Source organism: Phascolarctos cinereus, unplaced genomic scaffold, assembly GCF_003287225.1.
Source record: "Phascolarctos cinereus isolate Bilbo 61053 unplaced genomic scaffold, phaCin_HiC Scaffold_1;HRSCAF=81, whole genome shotgun sequence".
In the NCBI taxonomy this organism is placed as follows: Eukaryota; Metazoa; Chordata; class Mammalia; order Diprotodontia; family Phascolarctidae; genus Phascolarctos; species Phascolarctos cinereus.
In genome coordinates this window covers 280,326,692-280,345,106 of record NW_027555514.1, presented here as the reverse complement: position 1 = coordinate 280,345,106, position 18,415 = coordinate 280,326,692, and the positions used below count along the sequence as shown (strand labels likewise).

Below are 18,415 nucleotides of genomic sequence, written 5' to 3'. Positions count from 1 at the left end.
ATGGAAAAATGAGCAAACAACAAACAAAAAGAATCTGATCATAAAAAGTTACTATGATAACAGGGAAAATCAAGATACAAACTCAGACAACAATGTCAAAGCAGCTACAGGCAAAGCCTCAAAAAATGTGAACTGAACACAAGCCCAACAAGAATTTGTGGAAGAGCTCAAAAAGGATTTTAAAAATAAAATAAGAAGTAGGGGGGCAACTAGGAAAATAAATGAGAGAGATGCAAGAAAATTACGAAAAAAGAGTCAATAACTTGTTAAAAGAGGCACAAAGAATACAGAAGAAAATAACATCTTAAAAAGCCAAGAGAACATCATATACAGTAACAGCAATATTGTTCAAAGAGTGACTGTGAATGACTAAGTTATTCTGAGTAATATGACTATTCAAACCTACTGCAAAGAATTTATGAAGAAAGTTGCTATCTACCTCCAGAGAAACAACTGATATATTGAAATATGTATTGTATAGTTTCACATATATATCTTTGCCAAATATTGGCCTTCACTAGTGTGGGGTCGGGAGGGAGGGAAGGAAGGAGAGAACTCAAAAGGTAACAAAAATTACTTTTTAAAATTAGAATTGGGCAAATTGAAGCTAATGACTTTGTGAGACATTAAGAAACAATAAAACAAAATCAAAAGAATGAAAGAAATGGAAGAAAATGTGAACTATCTCATTGGAATAAGAACTGACCTGGAAAACAGATTGAGGAGAAATAATTTAAGCATTACCGGACTACCTGAAAGCCATGATCATAAAAAGATTATCTCAATTGATGCAGAAAAAGCTTTTTGACAAAATACAACATTTACTCCTATTTAAAAAAATCACTAGAAAGCCTACCAATAAGTGGAACTTTCCTTAAAATGATAAGTAGTATCTATCTAAAACCATCAGCAAGCGTCATATGTAATGGGGATAAACTAGAACCTTTCCCAATAAGATCAGCGTGAAGTAAGAATGCCCATTATCACCACTATTATGCAATATTGTACTAGAAATGCTAGCAATAGCAATAAGAGAAGAAAAAGAAATTGATGTATTAGAATAGATAATGAGGAAACAAAACCATCACTCTTTCCAGATGATATGATGGTATACTTAGAGAAGCCTAGTGAATCAACTAAGAAAAATCAGTTGAAATAATTAACAACTTCAGCAAAGTTGCAGAATATAAAATAAACCCACATGAATCATCAGCATTTCTACTTAATACCAATAAAGTCCAGTGGGAAGCTTCCATTTAAAATAACTGGGGACAATGTAAAATACTTGGGAGTCTACCAGCCAAGACAAAACCAGAAACTATATGTTCCAAGCCCTGCAGTCCCTTAATGTAGAAGCTCCTAAATCTTGTGTTATCCACAATACTTGTGTTTCTACAGTACTTGAATTGTTTCTTTCTGGCTGCTTGCAATATTTTCTCCTTGACCTGGGAACTCTGGAATTTGGCTACAATATTCCTAGGAGTTTTCCTTTGGGGATCCCTTTCAGGAGGTGATTGGTGGATTCTTTCAATTTCTATTTTGCCCTCTGGTTCTAAAGGTATCAGGGCAGTTTTCCTTGATAATTTCTTGAAAGATGATTTCTAGGCTCTTTTTTTGATAATGGCTTTCAGATAGTCCAATCATTTTAAAATTCTCTTTCCTGGATCTATTTTCCAGGTCAGTTATTTTTCCAGTGAGATATTTCACAGTGTTTTCTAATTTTTCATTCTTTTGAATTTGTTTTACAGTGTCTTGATTTCTCATAAAGTCACTAGCTTCCAATTGCTCCATTCTAATTTTTAAGGAAGTCTTTTCTTCAGTAAGCTTTTGGACTTCTTTTTCCATTTGGCCAATTTTGCTTTTCAAAGCATTCTTCTCCTCATTGGCTTTTTGGACCTTTTTTGCCATTTGAGTTAGGTTATTTTTTAAGGTGTTATTTTCTTCAGTATTTTTTTTGAGTCTCCTTTAGCAAGCTATCGACTTGTTTTTCATGATTTTCTTGTATCACTCTCAGTTTTTCCTCTACTTCTCTTACTTGCTTCTCAAAATCCTTTTTGAGCTCTTCCATGGCTTGGGACCAATGCATATTTTTCTTGAAGGCTTTGGACGTAGGAGCTTTGACTGTGTTGTTTTCTTCTGGTTGTATGTTTTGATCTTCTTTGTTACCAAAGAAAGATTCCATGGTCTGATTCTTTTTGTGCTGTGCATGATCCCAGCCAATTACTTGAGTTACAAACTCTTTGTTAAGGTGGGAGTATGCTTCCAGTGTGGAGAATGTACTGTCCGAAGCTTCAGGAGTTTTGTGCAGCTGTTTTCAGAGATACTTCTAGGAACCTGTAAATTTTCAGTTCTTCCAAGGTGCTATGATCAAGGGCTAGGTGTTTACTCCTTTCCTGTCTTGTGCTCTGCTCTATGAGTGACCACAAGCACTCTTTTCTGTCCTGGAACTGTGAGGAGGATTTCCTCTGTACCCACCACCACAAGCTCCACCACGCCAGTGCTCCTATTTGCCCCAAGACCACCACCCAGAACTGTGACCCAGATCCAAGCACTGCCAAAGCAAGAGAATCCTGCACCAGCAGAGAGATCCCTGCAATCCCCCTCTGATCAGCCACTCAATTCCCCCTCAGTCTGTGGGTGGGAAGCTCCAGAGGCAGCTGCTGCCCCGAGGTCACACTTGGGGAATGAGGCTGGGACCCTAGTTTCTCTCTCACCACCACAGAAACAGACTTTTCCCACTGACTTAAGTTGTCTTTGGCATTCGTGGGTTGAGAGGTCTGGAAACCACCAAGGCTGCCCATGATTCAGTTCTCTGAGGCCTGCTCCAGGTTCACTGTGGCCTGCATGCCCATGCTGAACTATGCTCCTCTCCCGGCTGGGCATGATATATCTTTCTGATCAACCATCCAGGTTGTCTTGGGCTGGAAATTTGTTTCATTCTGTCTTTTTGTGGGTTCTGCTGCTTTAGAATTTGTTTAGAGCCACTTTTTACAGGTATTTGGAGGGGTTTGGGGGAGAGCTCAAGCAAGTCACTGCTTTTACTCTGCCATCTTGGCTCTGCCCCCCAACCAGGAACTATATGAACACAATTACAAAACATTTTTCACACAAATAAAGTCAGATCTAAACAACTGAAGGACTCTTAATTGCTTGTGGGAAATCTGAGTCAATAAAATAAAAATGGCAATTCTACCTAAATTAATTTACTTATTCAGTGTCATATCAATCAAACCACCAAAAATTATTTTATAGAGCTAGAAAGAAATAATAACAAAATCCATCTGGAATAACAAAAGGTCAAGAATAACAAGGATATATATACATATATATATATATGTATTAATGTGAAAGATGGTGGCCCAGCAAATACCAGAACTGAAACTTTATTGCAAAGTTGGTGATCATCAAAACAATCTGGTACTGGTACTAAGACAGATTGGTGGAATAGATTAGGTGCACAATACATAGTAGTAATTGACCATAGTTATTTAGTGTTTGATAAACACAAAAATCCAAGCTTTGGAGACAAGAACTCAGTTTGATAAAAATTGCTGGGAAAATTGGAAATCAGGTGTAGCTATATACCAAGGTAAGGTCAAAACGGTACATGATTTGGACATAAAGGGCAATACCATAAGCAAATTAGGAGAAGCATGGAATATTTTACTTATCAGATCTATGGATAAGGAAAGAACTTATGACCAAACAAGAGATAGAGAGAATTATAGGATGTAAAATAGAAAAATTTTATTTATATTAAATTAAAAAGAGGTTGCACAAATAAAACCAATGCAGCCGAGATTAAATGAGAGCAGAAAACCGATGTGTGGTGGTGTGTATGTGGGGGAGATTTTACAGCAACTTTCTCTGAGACCTCCTTTCTCAAATATAGAGAACTAAAGAATAAGAGTCATTCTCCAATTGATAAATTGTCAAAGGATATGAGCTGACAGTTTTCAGATGAAGAAATCAAAGCTATCCATAGTCATATGAAAAAATACTCTAAATCTCCATTGATTAAGGAAATGCAAATTAAAACAACTCTCAGGTACCGCCCCACACTTATCAGATTGACTAATATAACAGAAAAAGAAAACAACAAATGTCAGAGGGTATGTAGGAAAAAATGAGGCACTAATGCATTGTGGTAGACTTGTGGACTGATCCAACTCTTCTGGAGAGCAATTTGGACCTATGCTCCAAGGACCATAAAACTGTGCATAGCCCTTTAGCGCAGCAATACATCTAAGTCTGTATTCCAAAGAGATTTTTTTTAAAAAAAGGAAAAGGACCTCTATTACAAAAATCTTTATAATAGATCTTTTTGTGGTGGCAATTGGAAGTTGAGAGGATGCCCATTAGTTGGGGAATGGCAGAACATGTTAAGTTGTGGAATATGAGTGTGATGGAAAACTGTTGTGCTATAAGAAATGATAAGCAGGATGGTTTCAGAAAAATCTGGGAAGACTTCTATGAACTGATGCAAAGCAAAATGAGCAGAACCAGGAGAACATCATACGCAATAACAGCAAGACTGTATGATGATCAGCTGTTACGCTGTTACTGTCTTAGCTATTCTAAGCAATACAATGATCTAAGACAATTCCAAAGGACTTATGTTGAAAAATGCTGTCTATCTCCAGAGAAAGAACTGATAAAGACTGAATGCAGATCAAAGCATACTTTTTAAACTTTCTTTATTTTTATTGCTTTTTCTTGTCTTTTTTCTTTTACAGCATGACTAATATGAAAATAAATTTCGCATGACTGCACTGTATAATCTATATCAAATTGCTTGCCTTCTCAAGGGGATGGGAAGGGTGGGAGACGAAGAAAATTCAGAACTCAATTTTTAAAAATGAATGTTAAAAATGGGTTTTACATTTAATTGAGAAAAATAAAGAAGTATAATCACTTAAGAAGCATATTAAACAATATTCAATTATGTAAATAAAAAACAACAGTAAAGGTGTTCTGAACCCCAAGAGCAACTTAATATACTACTCATTACATTCTTTTTTAAAATAAGTTTTTATTGACATTTTCTCTTATATCACCATAATTATCCCATGTATTCCACACTTTCCCCCTCCCAGAGAGCCATCCCATATGACAGTATTTTTTAGAGAGGAAAAAAAATCAATAGAGCCAACTGATACATCAGAAAAGTCCAATCTATGTGCAATGTGTAACCACTGTGAACCTTTCATATCCACAAAAGTGCAGGTTGGGAGTGTCTTCTCTTAGCTCTCCATTTAAGTCCTGCTTGATCTTTATAATTTTGTTACATTTGCCTTGGATTTTTGGTATGTAGTTGTTCTTTCCATTTACATTGTTGTAATTGCTGTGTATTTTGTTTTCTTGGTTCCATAATATTCTCTTAGATGTACTCATTAAGAGCATACAGTACCTAAGAGGATAACAAACTGATAATCCTTCAGATATGTCCATGCTTGTTGTCATAAAGGAAAACTATTTTATAATGTAATTGGGCAGTTATTTACTGAGTAAGGTGCCATGAAGGAATTTTTAGCATGAGCTCCTTGAGCCATCATCTTGAATCCCTCAGGAATTTGAAAATCACTAAATGGGAACCATTGCTTTAACCTATCCTTCTATGGCCTCAGCCAAAATGATATTTTCTCCAAATCCCAAGATCACAACATAATTTTTAAAAACCTGTGTTGAGGAGCTTCAAGGCAATCATCGTTTCTGATCCAGTTATTTTAAAAACTTGTTTATTTCATTAAATATTTCCCAATTATATGTAAAAAAATGAACATTTTTTAAAATTCTGAGCTGCAAATTCTCTCCCTCTCCCTCGGCCCCCTTCCTTGAGAAGGCAATCTGACCCAATTGTTGCCCAATAAGAGGAAATGTCAGAGACAAAGGAGTAAGTCACCCCCACTTCCTGGCTTCCCCTCCCCCAAGTCTTTCTCCTAGGGATAAGGTCAAAGGCATGACATTGGGCAGCACTTCTGTGGGGGAGGGGGAGGGAAAGCTGGAATCTCTAGATGTTGATGAAAATAGAACAAGGAAAAGGAGGGGCAGGTTCCTGCCATGCCTTTGGAATAGAACCAACTCATCACCCTCTTGGGGTTTAGATGAACTGGCCCCACTGCCTTGCCTCAGGTTCTTGTAAAGCCCTCAGTTGGACTGAGTCTCTAATCATCACTGGACACATTTCCTTCTCTTAACTCTGGCCCACCCAAACCCTATCAGTTTCCAGTTATCAGTCTGACTCAACAGAGAGAAGACAGATCCAGAGATTTCTGATGTGCTGGGTGGAGAGTGGGGGGTAGGAGAGAGTCCAATGCCTATCTCAGTCAGAGGCTTGAAGCTGAGGACCCAGGTCCGTGGCTCCCCTTAGAGAATTCGACCTGGTGCAAAGACAGCTGGATTAGGCGGCAGATTCACCAGCTCAAACCCTGGCCCTAACATGTATAGGGTGCATGAAACAGACATTTAACCTCGATAGATCTTGGCTTCCTGAAATTTAAAATAGAAATCCTGACACTTTCACTGCCCTCATCTGGGCTTCTTTCCCCCATGACTTCTAGTGATACAGAGCCCACTTGCCTCCTCAGGTAGCTCAGTCCACTTTGAGACAGCTGTTTGGTATGGAATCTTTGGTTAGAAGAGTTCTAAGTTTGCCTCACTGCAATTTCTGTTCCTCATTCCTCCCTCTGAAGCCAAAAAAACAACAACCACCACAACCACCAAGTCTTGATCTCTTCTCTATCTGTTAGCCCTTCAGACGCTGAAGGCAGCTTTCTTGCTCCTCCAAAACCTTCTATTCTAAAGAAACATCCCCAGTTCTTCAACTGAACGAAGGGAACAGAAATTTTTAAAGTGTCTACTATATGCCAAGCATTGTGCTAAGCATAAAGCACATCTCATTTGATCCTCACAACAATCTCGTGGAGTAGGGGCTATTATTATCCCCATTTTATAGTTAAAGAAACTGAGGCAGATGAAGATTAGATGACTTGCCCAGAATCACACAGCTAGTAAGTATCTGAGGTTGGATTTGAACTCAGGTCTTCCTGAGTCCAGACCCAGTGCTCTATCCACTTTGATAATGACCTCACTATGCTATAGTTGTAAACACTTCCTTAACTTCCCACTTTCCTCTTCAGATTCATGGATTTCCCCACAGTTCTTTGTTTATTTTAATGTTCTGTACTTAACAGTGCAGCTTTGCTCTACCCCACCCCCTTTTGACTGGTCATAGGGTCATAGATTTACAGTTGGGAGAAACTTTAGAAGTCACTGATTCTAATGCCTAGCCCTTCCTCCTATTTAATAGATGAGGGAACTGAGACCTCAAAGAAGTGGAATGACTGCTCAGAGTCACATGGATAGGGAGGGTCAGGGGTGAATGTGAGCAGACTGCAGTGTTTAACCAATAATGAATCCCAATGCAGACCAGCAGATGTCATCAAGGAAGCGTGTGCCAGGAAAAGAGAGTGGCCAAGTGAGAAGGGCAGAGATGACAGGCTGGACAGCCAAGAGATAATGAGGATGAACTCATTGGAATACACAGGATGGGCAGGTGGGGATCAACTAGTCAGTCAACAAACATTTATTAAGCACCTACTATTTGCTAGATTAAGTACTAGGAACACAAATCCCCAAATGAAACAGTTCCCATCATGCAAGCTTTGTCCAAGGTCACCCAGGTAGTAGATGTCAGTGGTGGGATTTGAATCCAGGTCCCTCAACTCAAGAGTGAGTTTCATAGATTGAGCCAATGCAATGAGATTATCCTTTAGCTCTTTCCATATTCCATGAGTCCCATCACTCAAGCTGTCCCTCTGTTTTCTCTCATTCTCATTTCAAGATCATCCCGCCTCCTCTTATGGACACACATCTCCTTCATGAGGCATCATTTACGCTATTCTTGCATGTAAGTTATAGTTTCTCATATGCTGCCACTTCCTCAAGCTGCCAACTACAGACCTTTCCATTTCCCTTATTTCTAACTATGACTCTATTTAGATTGGGGAAAACATGAGTAAAAACCACAGAGGGTCACTGAGAGAATATTGGAGTTTTAAAAAATGAGGGTCATCTTCTTTTTAACTCCACCTGCTATTCTGGCTAGATCCCCCTCCCTCCAACTTTCGTCCTGGCTCTGACTTGGGGAGGTACCTTTTCTGCAATACTACAGTTCTAATTTAATATCCTTCCTACTCAGTCTAGACCCTATGACCATGAACCGGGGGACCATTAGCTTTCAAGGCTTGTGGACCTGGCTATGATAGAATTAGAATTGGGAAGGACTTTCAAGATCACCCATCTCCTGCCTATTTTATAAATGAAACTCAGAGACAGGAAGGATTTACCCAAAACGAAAACTCTTTCAGTAGGGTAGAAATCTCAGGACCTTCCAAGAGGGAGCAAAGTGGCTTTTTATATAGAGTTTTATAATTGGAATCAGGAAGACTTGAGTTAAAATTTTGTTTTGTTTGGTTTTTGTTTGTTTTTTTTTTTGTGAGGCAATTGGGGTTAAGTGACTTGCCCAGGATCACACAGCTAGTAAGTGTCAAGTGTCTGGTCAGAGACTGGATTTGAACTCAGGTCCTCCTGACTCCAGGGCCCATGCTCTATTCACTGTGCCACCTAGCTGCCCCTTGAGTTCAAATTTTGCCAAAGGTATTTACTAGCTGTACGATCTTAGGGAAGTCAGCCTCTTCCCAAATCAGTTTCCTCATTTGTAAAACAGGAGTGATAATAGCATCTACTTCACAATGTTATTGTGAAGACCAAATGAGATACTATGTAGAAGGTATTTTGCAAACACATAGAAAAGTTAGCTAAGGTGCAATCTTCCAAGCACCAGGCTATATCCCAGGTAAGCCTTGCCGTGCCCATAGCCTGTCTCAAGTAAAATATTGCTAGTTATTATTGTTAATTGTCACTCTAGCTCCAGGGACTGGGACTGACACAAAATTAAGGGAAGTTTATATATAGTTTAATAGAAAGATGAGTCACAGACAGAGATAACTATGTAATAGAGGTTAAAGAATTGAGTGAAATACTGGAATTAATAGTTCAGATGAATAAACATTCATCCTGATCCGTGAGAGGAATTTGGGCCTCTTGCAATATTTGAGCCAGAAGGCAGTCTGGAATCACACCGAAGAGATCTCAGAAAGCCCCCCTCCTCTCTCTCAGTCTGAGTCTAACAGATTGGCTATATCCCTTTCAAGAATTCCTGGGTATTAGTCAAGTCTGCCTTATGATTCATAGACCTCAATAGTCCTACATGACGCTTATGGCTGAATTACAAATCCCCCCAGACTTCTATTTTAAGGATGGTGCTGGGGCCAAGCCATGTGTTTATGCCTCTACAGGTTATACTCCTGACACAACCAGGACTTTCTCCACCCTGCCCTCAGTGTGCATCTTCTTTCTCCCCTCTTTTCTGTTCACTTGAGTGTGCTATCTTCCCCTTTTAGAATGCAAGCTCCTTGAGGGCAGGGGATTGTCTTTCTGCTTGTGTTCCCAGCACTTGGTACAGTGCCTGGACCATATTATTGTCGTTCAGTCATTCGGTCCTGTCCAGCTCTTCATGACCCCATGAAGGTTTTCTTGGAAAAGATGCCAGAGTGGTTTGCCATTTCCTTCTCCAACTCCTTTTACAGATGAGGAAACTGAGGCAAACAGAGTGAAGTGACTTGGTCACATAACCAGTAAGTGTTGAAGGCCAGATCTGAACACAGCAAGATGAGTCTTCCTGACTCCAGGGCCAGCACTCTATTCACTGAGCCACCTAGCTGCCTACTATATGGTAGACAGAACACTTGATTTGGAATCACAAAGACCTCAGATGCTTTGAAGCTGTGTGTGACCCAGGGCAAATCACTGAACCTCTCTGGGCCTCAGTTTCCTCATCTGTAAAATGAGCGGATAGGACTTAATGCCCTCTAATATCTCTTCAGCCATACAACTGATAGTGAATCCTGATGTGATGTAGCAGAAAGAATTTTGGCCTTCTGTCAACAGACTCACGTTCAGACCCACACTCTAATTAATATTGACTCTCACAGGCATCTCTTAGCCTCTGTTTTTTTTTTTATATGTAAAATGGGGACAAAATAATGAAGTGCTTTCCTTCTCAAGGCTTTTGACACTAAACTAAACCACAGCCTAGAGGACTGAAGCTCAGAACACATCAAGAAAGACCCCTGCCACCTCCTAGCTAAGCAAGTGATTCCAGGAATTTGAAAGAAGCATTCTATCAAAACCCTGAGAACCTATCAGGATTATATTAAGAAGTGATTGTTAACAATTCAGGATTAGTGAGGAAAGTACTGAAAATATGCTTTATTAACCGTTGCCTGGGGCTAGAAAGTTTTTTGACTAGTGAGCAGAAACCACTTTGCATGGCAGTTTCAAACCCCGGAATCAGGCTGTTAACAGGGATTACAATGCTCATGATGTTCTACGGCCCAGTTCTCTCCCACCAGCCTCCTCTCATTTTGGTCTGTGCATGTGGCTTCAAAGACTGTTTCCACTTTTTTTTTTCAGCCCACTTGCTCAATACTGAACTTCCCTGAAAATATTCATGGAAAACACCTCACTTGAGGAAAGCTTTCAAAGATCTGTACGATGATCAACTATGAATGACTTAGTTATTCTCAGCAATACAATGATCCAAGACAATTCTGTAGGACTTAGGATGAAAAATGTTATCCACCTCCAGAGAAAGAACTGATGGAATCTGACTGAAGCCTACTTTTTAAACTTTCATTATTATTCTTGGGGTTTTTTTGGTTTGCTTTTTCTTTTGCAACATGGTTAACATGGAAATGTTTTGCATGACTGCATATGTATATTCTATATCAAATTGCTTGCCTTTTCTAGGAGGGGGAAAGGGGAAGGAGGGAGGGAGAGAATATGGAACTGAAATTTCCTTAATGAACTTGAAAATTTATGTTCACATGTAATTGAGGAAAAATAAAATAAATATATAGCATGTAAAGGGAGAGTGGAGGATCTATATTGTTCTGCCAAGTTAAAAAAATAATCAATGAATAACAAGCCCAGCAGGCTCATATAGCCCCTGATCCTTTTAGTGTGGATGATGTAAAGGTTTGCCCACTGTGGAAAATTATCTGCAACAGCCAGCTGTTCCCTTCTCATGTTTTCATCAAGGATACTCTTACTTTCTATGTAGACCATTTTTATCAAGATTCCATACAGGTGAGAAAGCAGCCATGAGGTGGCTTCTTCTTTGCCTTGTGTAAGGTGAAAGTATTACGTGAGCCCATAGTCACATGACAATCTTGAGGCACAGGTTAAGTTAATTTAGATCAAAGAGTACCAATCATTAAATTAATATTTGTAGATGATCTAAGAACTGTCTAATGCTAAACACCCTCTTTCCCATTTTATTTCTCTCTGTTGGCACCATAGGATCAGAATTGTAGAATGGGAAGAAACGTTCACTGCACACAGGAGGAGAACAAAGTCCCCAGAGGTGAGGTGACTTGTCTGAGGTAATAACGTAATCATATACAGAGCCAGAATTTGACCTCAAGTCTTTCGACTCCAAAGAACTTCTCATTATGCCACACTGACTGCCCTTCCACTCACAGCGGAAAGAGAAGGGAACCCAAAAGGACTATGAAGCATTTTGTGTTCTTGTTCATTTCTTGGTCCGCTGTGCTCAAAAATAAAAGTAAATTTAAAAATCCATCCTTTGATGGCCAGCCTTCTGGCAATGAGCCTCCCTGCTCTTAGCAAGGTTGCTCCTGGGACGAGACATGGGCTCCACTGCCAGGTTTGTACACAAAACCTTCCCAGCCTGGAAGGGACCACTGGCACTTTTGATCCACTGGCAAAAGCCTTCCAGAGCCAAGCTGAGGCTTCAGAGGAGAATGTCAGTAAATGCCAGAGGAACTCTGCTTGGATACCGCCGAAATGAGTTAGAACTGTTCTCCGTAAATAAAACAGTAAAACCATTTGGTCCCTCCCTCTGGAAAACTCACTGATGGATTCTAGAAACTGTTGCATGAGAGAGACAACAAAAACAGCAACAACAAAGCTTTCACTGATCAATCAACCAACAGAAAGGGCTGAGCCCTGAAAGCAGCCCCCACCCCATGGAAGGCTGCCGCCACCTGCCCACACATCAGCAGTTCCCAGCCTGGCTGAGCCTCGAAGGCACCAGGGGAGCCAGAGCAGGCACCTGCTCTTTTCTTTTCATCCCTTTTTTTTTTTAATAAGAAGCCAGCTTCTGAAAGTACAGAAAGGGCTCAGAAATGACCGCAGCAGTAACTGGGCACTCAGCAAATCGGAGCAGAAGAGCCCAGGTTTCCCCACCCCTCCCATCCCGATGGTTCTAACTTCCTTTCAAAAGTGACCTTGGACAAGAGACTACTTGTCTCTGAGTCTGTTTCCTCACTTGTGAAAGGGAGATGATAAAGGGGGCATGGGGTAAGAATTCAGAAGATCTGAGTTCAAATGTTACTTCTGTTCCTTACTCCCCGTGTGACTTTGGGTGAGCCATTGAATCTGACCTTTTCACTTTCTCCTCTGTAAAATGGGGGCATTGACCTAGCCAGCCTCTGAGCCCCTTGCAGTCCTAGATCTAGGATCCTATGATCTTTCTGGGCCTCAGTTTCCTTATCTGTAGAATGAGAGGGTTGGACTCAAGGGCCAATGAGGCTCCTTCCGCCTCTAAATTGATAATCCTATGATTGGCTTCCCCTCTGGCCCTTAGTTTCCTCAATGTTTTTTTTTAAGGCAGTTGGGGTTAAGTGACTTGCCCAGGGTCACACAGCTAATAAGTGTCAAGTGTTTGGTCTGAGACTGAATTTGAACTCAGGTCCTCCTGACTTCAGGGCCGGTGCTCTATCCACTGCGCCACCTAGCTGCCCCAAGTTTCCTCAATTGTTAAACGAGGCGCTTCCACACCTGCTTTCTAAAGTGCATCCTAGATCTCCAGTCTGGGGTGCTATTTAACCAAGCCAAGAACTCACTGACAGCTCCAGATCTACTTCGATAGCTCGCCTAGCCTAATCTCCTTTTTCCTCCCATTTGTTTAAAGTCTCTTAGAGAATAGCACCCGTAGATTGTAGATTTAGAGCTGAAACAGCCCTCAGACTCCAATCTAGTTCAATTCTCTCATTTTACAGATGAGGAAACTGAGGCCTGGAGAGAGGAAGTGATTCGCCCAATGTCACACAGGGAGTAAGCATCAGATATAGTACTTGAACCCAGGCTTCCCAGCTCTGATATTCTCTGGTCTGAGGGAAGCAGAAAGGAGTACGGATGGAACTTGAAACTATCTGTCTTTCAACTCCCCCACTGGGCTGCTTTGGGGCTGATGCTGCAGACTGTCCTCTGTTTATTTCATTCAGGCTGGGGAAGTTAGGGGGGAAGTGGTATGGGAGCTGAGCACCTGGAAGAAGAGGCTGGCTGGGCTTCATCAGGTCCAGGATGGGGAAGGTGCCGGTGGAGGGGATCATTGGCCTTTTTCGGGTCCCATCCCTGTCCTGCCCCAATAAATGCCTTCTCAAGGGGCTGTGTTGTAGACATGGAAAGCGTTCTCCTGTGTGATATGGAGCTTCCAAGGGAAGAGCTGCTTCTGAGTGGGGTGGGCCCAGGCCTGCTTCACCATCAGCTCCACGTCCTGGTCTGACAGCAGGCGCACCAGGTCTCCCTGGCTGTCCCGGTAATTCAGAGCAATGTCGCTGCGCTGGAACTCTCGCCTGGTGGGGAAAAACAAGGGGAAGGGGGCAAGGGCAGGAGGCTTATCAGACAGTGGTGAGGAGAAAAACATGGAAGAGATTGCTGGGTTTTGGATTAGAGGACTAGTGTTCAATACAAGCTTTACTGATCCTTAGGATTAATATATAATAAACATATTATATTATGTATAGTAAATAAAACATGAGTAACTGTTTATTGATTGATTCTAACTTTATCATTTGGTAGACAGGGAAACTGAGCCCAGAGAAGATATTTGCCCACTGTCTGTCATACAAGTGGTCACTAGTGGAACCAAGATTTGAACTCAGGTCTTCTGACTCCTATTTCATAACCTTTCTGCCGCACTGTCCAGATGTTTCTCATGAACTATCCCACTCTGGTACTTCCATTCTACATAGCCTTGACAAATCACTTCATTTACCTCTCAAAGCCTGTTTCCTCACCTCTGAAATGGGAATAATGGTGCCTACTTCATGGGATTGAGAAGAAAATTATCTACAAACTTTACAGAATGTGAATAAGTAGGACTTCCCCTCACTGAATCTGCACCTCCCCAAGCCCTCAGTTGGAGAACAAATAACCAGCTAGTTGGCATCTTGCCACCACTACACAGGGTTTGATTTCCCTTCTGGACTCAGCTTTTTACCAGGAAAGTTTTCTCTGCCCATTACTTGAGAATGGATCTTAAAGAACTGGAACTCATCCTGCTCAAAGAAGGCAGAGCCCATGACATTCCAATTCCTCAAGCCTCAGGACCCTTAGTGTGAAGGGCTGGCTGGGGAGCTGGCTTCTCCCATCTGCTGGACATCAGGTTACTGAGATGTCTTGAGAGCATTGCTTTTATCCTTTTGGGGGCCCCCTCACCTGATTAGATCCATCAGGTCTTTATACAATGGGGTGCTCCTGATGTCTTCTTCTATAGCAATGTCCCTAAGAAGGTGACACAGAGAAATAAGAGATCTGTCAGTGTGAGCTTGTGAAGATGGATGCCCACCTAGACCCTGCACCCCTTTCCTCTGCCATATTCTACCAAACATGAAAGAGGAGTTAGCTTTGGTCCCTTTCATCCAGGTGACAGAATCAAGAATAGTGGGTGGAACTTGTCTATTCAATGTTCCCAACATTTCATCTTCCTCCTCCATGGCTCGCACAAACTATCCCCAAGGGCTGCTCACCCTCTGTTTCCTGGAACGCTAAACATCCTTCAAAGTTCAGTTCAGATGCTGCCTCCTTCAAGAGGCCACTCATCCCTGATTCCCTCAGCTTGCCCCATCAAATAAATGTGTAATTATTTTGTATGAGAGATGTACACCCACTAATACCCTCCTGATGTCAGGAGAAAATGAGGAAGACTTGCAATACGTTGGGTGGATATCCCGAGGCAAGATGACAGAAGGGTCTCAACAAGAGTCAAACAGGAGGGGTGGGCAATAGAAGGGTCATCATTGGCACTGTTGGGCAGAACTCTCAAATGGAAAATACCATATATCTATGGGAGCTTTTCAGTACTCTGCACTGACTTCTCTGCAAATATGTTGCATTCTCTGTTGCCACTCTCCCCCGACACACACACACACACACACACTACCAGTGTGTGGGGGGGAGCTTTGGGGGTAGGGACCGTCTCATGTTTTTATTTGTATCTCCAGTGCTTGGCACAGAGCAGGACAATCAATACACACACATGATCAATATTTGTTGATTGTTGGTTGATGGATTAAGCTACAAAGGGGGAAATTGAGGCTTGGGGTCAGGAAAAATGTCCTAATAGTTAGGGTTGTCCAAGAGTTGAATTGGTTACCTAGGAAGGTAATAAGTTCCTTATCACAGGAGTTCTTCAATCAGAGGCTAAATGATCACTTGACATTTGTGTTATAGTGGGGATTCCATTTCAAATTTCAGTTGAGCTGGCTGGCTGCTGATATCTCATCCAACTCTCAGGTTGGGGTTGGGGGTGACAGGAATATTTTGGCCACATATAGGATATAGTATATCATAACACTGTGTTGACCCTCCTGGTCTGCTCATCTGGAATTTCACTGATGCCAATAGGATTGCTCTCCTCAGTCCAGAATGACCTCAGAGCTGACATTCATTTGGCAGATAGTATCATCCAATCACTCTTAGGTTGACTTCTAACCTCCGTTGGGCACCATAATGATCCTTCCCCCACAGAATGAGTGTATGATTCAGCATTAGTGGCTAAGACAGCAGAAGGCGATCAAAGACTCAGGCAGGCAGGGCATGGGAACCTCCAGAACAAAAAGACTGACACTTCTAGAAAGCCAACTGAAGTGAGTCAGACCAAGTGCTTACTCCCTCTGGTTCCTACATTTGACTTCCTACTGTTCAATTCTACAAGCATTTATTAAGGAAGAATCTCTAGAGGCATCACGGTACAGGGCAGAGAGCCCCCTGGTCCTGGAGTCACTGATTGCGGATACAACTCTTATCTCTGAGGCAGGTGATGCAGCTGCTAGAGCACTCTCCCTCCTTCCTTGGAGTTATGAAGTCCTGAGTTCAAATCCTGCCTCAGGCATATAAAGTTCGTGGCTCTGGGCAAGTCACTGGACCTGTATCAGCTTCAATTTCCTCAACTGTAAAATGGGTTGTCATAAGGATCACATGAATGAGATAACATCAATTTCTTTGCAAACCTTAATGTGCTCTGTAAATTTGGATTATTATTATTTCTACCTTGGACAAGTCACTGAAGTTTTCTGTTCCTCAGTTTCCTGAACTGTAAGATGAGGAAGTTCTGAGCTCCAGGACGATGATCCTAGTTTTCTTCAAGGTTCACTTCAAACACCACTTTCTAGATGAAGTTTTTCGACTCCACCCCTCTGCTGGTGCCTTACCCCCAAATTACTTTGTCCCATTTGGCTTCTCCCTAGATCTGCCCCTGGTATCTCCCTCTGCTGCAGCGTAAGCTCCTTAAAACGACTTTTTCTTAGGCTTGGTATCCTCAGTACCTAGCACAATGCTCTTTCCCACTGGCAAGATCCTTTCTCCCCATTGCCACTTCCAGACCCTCCCTGACCCACTGTTACTGAGCAGTGGCCACCCTTCCTCCCTGGATGCTCACTTCCCTTCTCTATGGCTAGCAGCTGCAGGTCCTTCTCCCTCCCTTCTAGAGGAATTCAGGCTGAATCACAGCCTCTCCTCCCAAACTCACACCCTGCTCTCATTCTGGGACACTTCAAAATGTAAAGCGATCTCCCCTCCAGCATACTCTTCCACCATCCATCCAAGTCAGCAACCTCTTCACTTCCCATGTGATTCCCATGTGACCTGCAACGTGATTGGTGCTTAATAAATAATAGTCAATTTTTAAAAAGCTAGTTTATAGTTTCAAGGTTTGCAAAGCACTTTATATATGTTATCTCATTTGATCCTGATAATAACCTGTGAAGTAGGTGCTATTATTATCCCCATTTTGCTGATGAGGAAACTGAGGCTGATAAAGGTTTTGTGACTTACTCAGAGTCACACAGCTAATGAGTGTTAGGGACAGAATTTTAACTCAGGTCTTTCTACCTCCAAGTCTAATACTTTATCCACTGTTCCTCCTATCAGTCACAAAATAATAAATGCCTATTGATTGAGTGATGAATTGATTGCAAAGCACTCTGCTGGCCAAATTCCCATGACTTGAACTATCTGATCAGTGAACTCTCCATCCACTCTTCTTAGCCCCTTGGATAATTGAGCCTGGAAGTAACTCAGTGTTCTCCCACCTGGAGACTCATCTCCTCTGTCCCAAGTGAGGATGACTTGGGTATTTCCCTAATTACTGGAGCGAGCTAGCTCTTTTGTGGGTGGAGACAATGATGCCCACCTTAGGAGGGTCCATACTTTGAATTGTAAAGTGGAGGAAGAGGAGTATGGAATCATCTCGCCTTTTCACCATGCCTGTATTACCCACAGGCCCAGATGGGATTAGGGCTACTATATATGGCCATTGAATACAGTAGAGTTTGCGGGCCCAGTTGACAACCAAACTCAGCATGCTGGCCTTGGCACCACCCTCCACCCTCTAAGTTACCCCATCATGGGCTATGGGGATTGCTTTCGCAGAGCATAAAAAGGAGGTCAGGAAAAAAAATGACTCTGCTTTCTCAGGGCCCAGGTGAGGTGATGGGGGAGGAGACCAGCACCCATGGGAGCTGGGAGCAGGAAGGGAAGGCCATGGACCCCAGCTCCTGAGCCTCAGTACCTGATGGTGCTCACTGTGTCTTCATAGTAGTAGCATCGCAGCCAATTTGTGAGGCTGTCCTCCTTTTCCGGGAAGTCCTTGATAATCTTCACAAAGGAGGCTGGGAAGATCCCTGTGGCCCCATGGGTAGTGCCCTGGGAAGACAAAGACAGCATGGAACCTTGGGAGGCAACATTGTGGCCTGCTCAGAGTAACTGAGGTGAGGTTTTGACTGAGGCACTTAACAAGTGTGTGATGGTGACCAAATCGTCTGACCTCGCAGAGGCTCAGCTTTCTCTTCTGTAAAATAGGGGAGGCTAATACAGCCCCTATACACATGTACCTGCCCTAACCTCACAGTGTTGTGCAGAAAGTGTTTGAAAACCATAAAGTGCTATTAAGATGAGAGTTGTTGTTTTGCCCAATGTCTCTTGTACCAGTTCACTCTTATCCCTACCAGCCTAAGTCAGTCCTTTTAATAGTCATTGTGGTAAG

The 18,415-nt window shown here is 42.1% G+C and overlaps 1 protein-coding gene across 2 annotated transcripts in view; it reads right to left on the bottom strand.

Annotated features, from left to right (window-relative positions):
* Positions 1–4,859: 4,859 nt before the first annotated feature.
* The window catches only part of NCF4 (neutrophil cytosolic factor 4), a 34,890-nt gene continuing 21,334 nt past the window's right edge, over positions 4,860–18,415 (bottom strand). Inside the window, exons 8-10 of one of the 2 annotated variants that reach the window (XM_020982503.2) lie at positions 17,942–18,075; positions 14,590–14,655; positions 4,860–13,724 (exon numbers count right to left, since the gene is read on the bottom strand). In XM_020982503.2, coding sequence (XP_020838162.1) covers positions 13,529–13,724; positions 14,590–14,655; positions 17,942–18,075 — 396 coding nt within the window. In that variant the 3' untranslated portion in view covers positions 4,860–13,528. The remainder of the gene's footprint in view (positions 13,725–14,589; positions 14,656–17,941; positions 18,076–18,415) is intronic. The other variant, XM_020982504.2, reaches the window with a different exon arrangement.